Source organism: Muscardinus avellanarius (genome assembly GCF_963383645.1).
Source record: "Muscardinus avellanarius genome assembly, chromosome: 5".
In the NCBI taxonomy this organism is placed as follows: Eukaryota; Metazoa; Chordata; class Mammalia; order Rodentia; family Gliridae; genus Muscardinus; species Muscardinus avellanarius.
Window position 1 is genome coordinate 5840772 of NC_137790.1, and position 8740 is coordinate 5849511.

Genomic DNA, 8740 nt, shown 5'->3' on the forward strand with positions numbered 1-8740 from the left:
TAGCTCTTGCAAAACCTGGGCTTCAAAGAAAAAAATGAGCCGGGTGCCTGATGTTTCCCTCTAGAAGGAGGGGCTCTTCTGAATGTGCTCCACAGCTGCCTCACGAGGAAATGTGTCTGTGAAGCCGAGCTCGATCTAGACACAGGAACACCGTGCAAAGCAGGACACCAGGCCTCCTCGTGGGATCGGCCACGTCCTGACCACCCTGCTGCAGCCATGTTTCCTGAGCTCCAGCGAGAGCTTGGTCCAGCAACTGCCAGCTGTGCAGCCCCGCGAGGCCTTGTCTCTGAGGGCTTTGTCAAACCTGGTAAGGTAAAAAAATAATAAAAAATTTAAAAAATCATTCCTATATGATCAGACATTGCACGCGATGTGTGATGGGACCACAGTCGAGTAGGCACAAGCCCTTGCAAAGCTCTCATGGTCACATAACCCTGCAAAGCAGGCTCAGACAGACCTCCCAGGGAGAGCCAGCCAGGCCACCAAACTCAGTTGTTCCTTGGCCACGTGAGAATCCAATGTCGATGAGCTCGGGTCAGGCTTTGGTTGCAGATACAGGGAGGCCCCTGGACCAGGGTCTGCTTTGAGGCTGTAGCCAAGAGTCCTTGGGAGCAGCTTGACTTAGATCCAACCGAATTCCCAGAGAAGTTCCTGGAATCCTACCCAGACCGTGTGTCACACCCAGCCGCCCTTTGGTTTGAACTTAGAGACACTGAGTGTGCTTGGCTATGGTTTGTCTCCAGCGATCGAAGACAGAGACCAGTGCTCAAAAGGCTGGGCGGACACGTGTTTGCTGAGGATGTGAGCAGAGTGGTCAGTCAGCACAGCAGGCCAGCCCTGACAGTGTCCTTGGACCCCGGTTTATGAAGTTTTAAAAGTCGATTTCCATCTGGAGCTGGAGGGGGAGCTACAGTCAGCGAAGCATGTGCACTTTCTGATATGTGCAGAATTCCGTGTCATTAACACAGAAATCAGACTCAGAGCCCAGGTATCTCATCCCGGGGGACGACAGGGTCCAGGAATCCTAGCACTAGAAACCATGAGGGCGGGGAGCTGAGGCGCAGGGGACCCTGGGAAGGGATCAAAGGATTCCAGCTTCAGTCCTGTATCACATCCCCCTCTCCTGAGTGACAGGTGGACAGGGCTGGGGGTTCCCAATCCAGTTCTGACCCCGTTAGACTTCCGCGGCTGCTACGACGTCGACTGGCTTTAAGCCTTGCAGCGGGCAGCTGTGGCTCTGGAGCTGTTCCCTTCTCTATAAAACAAGAGCACAGCACCCCTCACTTTGCAGGGATACTGAGCCCTGGGAGGAGCAGATGCGGTGTGTATCAAACACTTGGCAACAGCGTAGGTGCTCAGGAGGTGGACTCTCTTATTGCCCGGAGCTCCAAGGGAGAAATAAGCAGTACTTGGTTTAAGCACACATTCATTCTAGCTTGGCTTTGGAGGACTAAAGACCAGCATCCCTGTGGTCCTGCTCCCTCTTTTCACCTGCCCCCTCTCTACTCCAGTGATGCTCAGTGATGCCATCCCAAATCTTTGCCCCGGCACGATCACCGTGGGCTGTCCGAAGCGGGTCCCCGTGCTGCCAGGCTCCCCTCAGGCGGTCAGACAGTCTTCTTCCCGGGTGCCCTCCAGCACGTTCCAGTAGTTGATCATCTCCTGGGGTTTGACGAAGTGGCAGGCCACGATTTTCTTGAAGCGGCAGGGGGAAAACCTCAGCCCCTGGGGGAAGAAGGTCTGCTGGGAATGCAGCTCCTCGAGTCTGATGTTCAGCCTGGCCAGGCAGAGCCCCACAAACACGTCTTCTAGTTTGATGAACGGGACGCTTTCAGAAACATTGTACACCAGGCTGGCGACGTCGCTGGAGAAGACGTAGCCCGTGCCGGAGCAGAAGGGCGGGTACTTCTCCCACGGGTATTCGTTCTTACTCACAAACCACTTGTTGAACTTATTCCGGATGGGGAATTCATTGAGCTTCAAGTAGCCCGTGAAAAACCTCGTGGTCCTGTTCTTCTTCAGCAGGAGCTCGGTGAGGTAGTGCACGTTGACAAACATGTCCGAGTCCGTTTTCATCACGAAGGAGGCCTGGGGGCAAAAGTGGTGGACCCACTCGAGCCCCATCATGGTCTTCAGGGTCAGGTTGACGTAGACGTCCCTGAAGTCCTTTTGGATGATGTCCTGGTACTGTTGGCTCTCGAGGGCCAAGTCGCCCATCTCACCCCTGCTGTCCGTGGTCCCCAGGAGGAAGAAGGCCCTCACTCCCTTCCCAGCCACCGTCCTCTCTTTCCCCCACGTTTCCCGGATGGCCATGCGAGCTGCCAGCCGGTCGTAGGATGACGTCACCAGCAGGATGAGGAAGGGCGGGTTCTGCCTGCAGTTGATACTCGGGAGCTGAAGGAATGTCCCGTAATTCTTCTTGTAAATGAACAGCTGTTCTTTTAAAGGAGCGATGCTAAAATACAAACACAGCACCCCGGCCAGCAGCAGGCAAGAGTACATCAGCCGCATCTTCAGGTAAGCCATCTGAAAGGGACATGGAACGATTAGACCCCAAGGCAAACCCCAAGGCAAAAGAGCAGGACAACGGGTACCAAAAAACAGGCAGGAAAGAGGGGTGTCGTCCACAGCAGCAGCGGAGTGGCTGGAGTGCGGGCGGCGCCTCGTACATCTCATAAGAAACTAGGAGAGAGAAGGCTGAAAGTTCCCGACATAAAGAAATGATGAACGTTAGCCAGGCCTGGTGCCCATAATCTCCGTGTTTTAGAGGCTGAGACAGGAGGATCGAGGCTTCAAGGCCAACCTCAGCAAGTTAACAAGATGCTATTTCAAAATAAAAAACTACAAATAGGGCTGGGGGTGTAACTCAGAGTAGAATACCACTAAGTTCAATCCCCAGTACCACTAAAGTAAAAGAGAGAAAGAGAAAGGAAGAATAACTCTCTAAGGAGATGGAAATGCTAATTACCCTGATGTGGTCATTAGCCATTTTGTGCATGTATCAAATGACCACAATATACCCCAAAAATGTGTACCATTAAAAAATAAAAATATCTCAGTGTGGTGGTACATGCTTAAAATCCTGGTACTTGGAAGGCTGAGACAGGAGGATGGTAAGTTTGCGGGAGGCTCAGCTACTTAGTGAGGCCCTCCGCAGTTTAGTGAGACCGTTTCAAAATAAAGAATAAAATAGGGCTGAGGGTGCAGCTTGGAGGCGGAATGTCCCTGGGTTCCATCCCCAGTACCACAAAAAAATATTAAAAACCATGAGTGCATGCACAGGGGGCTGAGAGAGCAGGAGACCCGTGTTTCAGAAGCTCTGGAATGTCTCTGTGTACAACGGAGTTCATAGACAGGACACACGGCCTCCTCGGGACCAGGCAGGGAACACGGGGATTCTGGGCACAGGTCCCAGTTCTGTGGCCAGCCAGCCCTCCACCCAGGTCCCTTCGCTCCATAGTGGAGAAGAGCCAGGCGCCCTGCAGGCTCAAAGCCATGAGCCAATGGCAAGAGCGGGTTGCAGATTTCTCTGATCTAATTAAATGCTCCCCAAAAGAAACAACTTTAGTTGTTTTTTTTTTTTTTTTTTGTGGTACTGGGGTTCCTGGAAGCCCTTCTACCTCCGGGCTACACTCCCAGACCCATTTTTACATTTTTATTTGGAAACAGGGTCTCCTAAGCCAGCGCACGCGGCTGGCTTCGAACCTGCGCGATCCTCCTGTCTCTGCCTCCCAAGCGCGGGGATTACAAGCGTGCACCACCACGCCCGGCTACAACTTTAGTTTTTAGAACAGAAAAACTACCTTGGAATTTTAGAGGCTGCTGTGAGATTTTTAGGTTTTTTGGTTTCGGTTTTTTTTTTTGTTTTGTTTTGTTTTATTTTGTTTTGTTTTAGTACAGGGGTACTTTTTAATCTCCTGCTAGGGCATGAAGGCGCGTGCCTATAATCCAGGTACTTGAGAGGCTGAGACAGGAGGGTCATAGGTGCGAGGCCAGCATGTTTTAACTTAGGGAGACTCTGTTTCAAAATTTAAAAAAAATCAAAACATCCGGAGGTATAGCTCTGAGGTAGGATGCCCTGACCTAAATCCCCAGTATCATATGCAACCAAAGAAAAAAATCCTATCTGATTTGTTCTCACTTCTGCCCCGTCTCTGCTACTCTCCCCAAGTTCAAGATCAACAGTGTTAACGTTATAACATTAAGAAAGCACATAACTCACTTTTTTTCTGGCAGAGAGAACCTTGGGTTTGAAGGCTAAGCCACAGGGGAGGCGCCAACAAGAATAAATGGGTCCTGAAGAGCCGTCCACATACAGCATGCCACACGATCAGGTGCTGGGATTGCTTTGTTTACCAAAAAGGACGATTCTGTCTCTCAGCAAACACTAGGAAGAAAGAAAAAAAGGAAAGTGTTTGAATCGCTCATGCCGTATCAGCAGGTCTTCCCAATTCAGTAACCACTCGTGCGCCTCAAACAAGCGAAGCATTACACCTGCTCCCGACAGCGCGCTCTCCTCTGTGAAATGGGCGCAGTCCAAGCAACCCACGCCCACGTGTGAGTCACCCATCCACACAAATCACAATACGCAAGTACTCCAAAGTCCTTCTGGGCTTAACGGGTTAGCTTTGAAGGAGTCAGAGTGAAGTCCTGTGTTATAATTAATATACACAATCATATGTTATAACCTCTTGTCCTGCCCTCCAGGGTCCCCCTAGGGGCCAGTTCTGGCTGGATGTGCCTGGAAGGCAAGGGGTAGGGCTTATGCCCTCATAATACCCCAGAGCGTGGTGCGCAGGGTGGAGGCTGTGCACATTTAAATTAAAGTGGAGCAAGCAAGTGAGGCACTCAAAGCTGACGCCGTCAGGGAAGGGAAGCCATCTGTAGGGAAACCCCGAAGTCAGCGTCCTGTACTCCCTGTAAAGAGAAGGCCTCAGACTCTCCCAGGCCCAGTGGGGGGACCTAGCTTTAAGCCTGGCCTAAGATTACAGGCCACAGGGGAAAAAGGATTAGAAGGACTAAAAACCCAAGGACTAAAAACCCAAAGTCTGTGAAGTCACACTCAAGGTGGCTGGGGGACCACCTGTTGGATCTAAGGGAAGACGACCCAGTAGGAAGGGCAGGTGGCCAAGGCCAGCGGGAGGCCAGGCAGAGCCCGGGGCCACGGCACACTCCGGGGCTGAGCCTGGGGCCCACGGCCCTCGTGGAGAGAGTCTCGGCCAGCTGGGCGGGCCACGCGAAGGACGCGCGTCTGCGCTGGTCCTGGGAGGGCAAGTGTGACGGGGAACGCAGACCCGGGAACTCAGGCGTGTGGCACACAGGGCAGGTGGCCCATCCTCAGGCCCCTCAGGACTCGCTCCGGAGCCTCCGTCACGGATCTAAGGAGACTCACCATCACACAGGCCATGGAAAGACGGAACTGCATCACCAGGATCAGAGGACATCAGAGGTCCCGCTCCTCGACGGCCCAGAGCGTCTAACTCAGGAGAACCAGAACCGCCCAGGAGGCTCATTACAAAGGAGCAGGAGGAAGGGGACAGCTCAGGTCACGTCTGCGCGGGAAGGCAGCGCTACCCACCTCACTAACGCACACGAGAAGGGTGAGCGGAGCGGGCCGCAGCGGGAAACACACCGAGCGCTGTGTGCGTTCACACCACTTGGCACCTCACTACGACATGTAAGTACAATAAAAGTACTTTAAAAACTGAAGCCCGAGGTTCCCGTCCTACCAAGATCCTGCTAGAGCTTTTTAAACATGTCCCTGGTGATCCAACCCAGGCTGACCCCTTCAGAAACAACTAACTATAGACCACGCTGCGCGATCAAGTGACCCTAAACCACCGCAGCCACCCAACCTGGGAGCTGTGGAGACGGAATCTGTCCCCCCAGGGGCTGGAGTGTGTAAAGGGAGCTCAGGCGGTGCACCTACACCAGAAACAGGGACAGGAGCTAAATTCCTGGGTCAGACCAGAAGGGCCTCCGCACACCACTCCATCCCGAGGCGAGCCTGGCGCGGCCTTCGGAGGCGGGCCTGGGCTGTCTCAGAGGAAAGACACATGCCCAAGCTCCGGCACTCACCGCCACTGTTTTCTTTTGCTCTGTGTGTGTGTGTGTGTGTGTGTGTGTGTGTGTGTGTGTTACTGGGGATTGAACCCAAGGCCATTCTACCTCTGAGTTACACCTGTATTAGTCATTATTTTCACAGCTTTAATCTAAAAACTGGCACGTAACTTAGAGGAAGGAAGATTTATTTGTTCACAGTTACATCCATGTGAGGCCGGGGACCACAAATCTCAGAACATGTCGGCGGGAAGCGGAGAGAGGGAGAGCACAGTGCTGGGCTCCTCACATCATGGAGGCCGGTAGCCAGAAAGAGTGATAGGGGTGGGAACCATAGAGAATCCCCAAAGCCACAGCTCCAGGGACCCACCTCCTCTAGCCTGGGCCACCACCCAGATAATCCATTACACTGATTCATCCACTGCTGAGATTACAACACTCATGACTCAACTATATCAACCCCGAATATTAGAGGAATTTCTATATCTGTAACTATAACACACACCCCAGCCCTATTTTTTTTTTTTGGTGGTGGTACTGGGGTTCCTGGAAGCCCTTCTACCTCCGGGCTACACTCCCAGACCTATTTTTACATTTTTATTCGGAAACAGGGTCTCCTAAGCCAGCGCGCGCGGCTGGCTTCGAACCTCGCGATCCTCCTGTCTCCGCCTCCCAAGCGCGGGGATGACAAGCGTGCGCCACCACGCCCGGCTATTTTTTTAAAGTACCACATACTTAATGTCAAAGTTTAAATTCAAGTACAAAAATTAAGTAACACATGATTTCAACATTAAAAACCATAACACTTCTTATTTAAACAGTACACTGAATATCAAAAACACAAATGAAGCATAACTATAAAAACCTTAAATATATTAACAGCAAAATTATAATTTTATAACAATCATTAACTAAAATATTTAGAGCTGTTTTCAAGGACCACAATATTAGATTGCTTTTTCTTTAGCACTGCACAAAATCTGCATCTTAATCTTTTTGCCTCATCACTTATTTCTACATAATAGTTAGCTACTCATATTTTGTTTTTTTTGAAACAGGGTCTCACTGTTGAGACACACCCTGTTTCAAAAAGTTGCTGAGAGCCGGGCATGGTGGCGCACTCTTGTAATCCCAGCATTAGGGAGGCTAAGACTGAAGGATCACGGTTCGCAGACAGCCTCAGCTACTTAGTGAGGCCCTCTGCAACTCAGTGAGACCCGGTTTCAAAATAAAGAATAAAAAAATGGGGCAAGGGTTGTAGCTCAGAGGTCAAATGTCTCTGGGTTCCAGACCCAGACCCACAAAAAAAAAAAAAAAAAAAGTTGCTGGGGCTGGCCTCCAACCTGTGGCCCTCCTGTCTCCGCCTCCCAAGTCCTGCAATTACAAGTGAATGCCACCATGCCTGGCTTTGCTTTTTTTTTTTTTTATCTTAAAGAGGACTGCCCTCTATCTAAATTGTATAAGCTGAAAACACTGTGAAGCCTGGATCTTCCCTTAAGCTCAAGTGGAGAGAAAGATTCTCCGAGAGTGAGCTGGACTGAGCATCCTTGGTGAGCTCCAAGAAGCCACAGAGCAGCGATGTGGACCACGGTCCTCAGCAGCCCCTGGCCCCACACAGGGCCGGCAATGCCACACTGCAGCCTGGGTGCGGCTCCTGCCCACTGGACGGGGCCTAAGCACCAACACGAGAGGCAGGAGCCGGGCAGCCCTTTTTGATGTGCCAACCTAGCTGGGCCACAGGGCACCCAGGTGTCACCTGCAGATGCATATGTGAGGGTGAGATTAGCCTCTGAGTTGGAGGATGGCACAGATGGTCTCCTAATCTCCATGGAGCTTGTCTACCCAGCTGAGTGCCTGGCTACAACAGGACTCACCACCCTGAATAAGGGCAGTCTCCTGCCTCAGTTCTTGGGCTGGGATGTCAGACCCTCGTGCCTCTGGACTTCAACTGAAACGCTGGCTCTTCTTGGGTCTCAGGCTGGCCGGCTTTTGGACTAGAGCCTACACCATGGAGCCTCCCAGATCTCCAGCTGCTGACTGCAGATCTTGGGACTGTCCCGCCTCCATAGGCACAGGAGGTGATTTGTAATAAATCTCTCTGTACATGTGCACTGCTCATTCGTTCCATTTCTGCGATCCGTGTGTGCGGGGAGCCCTGCATCTTCCACACAACGGGGCAGGGATGGTCCAAAGGCAGCTGATGGTGTTGAATGGGCCCAGGGTTCCTCTGAAGTCCATGGAAGAGGGGCCAGATGCTGAAGAGGAGTAGGAAGGACCCCGAGGAGGACAGCGGAGTTAGGTCCCCAAGAACACACTCCAGAAAAGAGCAGACAACGGCTCGGAGGTGCAGAGCCCCTCAGTACACCTGCAATTCAGCCCACACCGTAACGATTCTTCTAAGCTGTAGCAGCCTGAGCAACCAGATGCTTTGTACAAAAACTGAGGATATCCACCCGGTCCCGTAACAAAGTCCAGCAGCTTCCTCTGCCAGAGGAATATGTGGTGTGCATTTTTACTATCTAAGAAAGCAGGTACAAGGGTCAACAACAGATCACTGGAGCAGAACAGAGACACAGCAAGAGAGCTACACACAGGATGTCCTGGACAAATAACAAGTATGGAACGGGTGAAGACTGATCTTTCAACAGAGTTGTGGGTCAATTTGATAAACTGATGGAGC

The 8740-nt window shown here is 51.7% G+C and overlaps 1 protein-coding gene across 1 annotated transcript; it reads right to left on the reverse strand.

Moving 5' to 3' along the window:
• Positions 1-1599: 1599 nt before the first annotated feature.
• On the reverse strand, positions 1600-2526 carry B3GALT5 (beta-1,3-galactosyltransferase 5; the record flags this gene model as incomplete). Its single annotated transcript, XM_080696446.1, has 1 exon — positions 1600-2526. The coding sequence occupies one exon, from the start codon at positions 2524-2526 to the stop codon at positions 1600-1602; it is 927 nt and encodes a 308-aa protein (XP_080552572.1).
• Positions 2527-8740: the final 6214 nt, after the last annotated feature.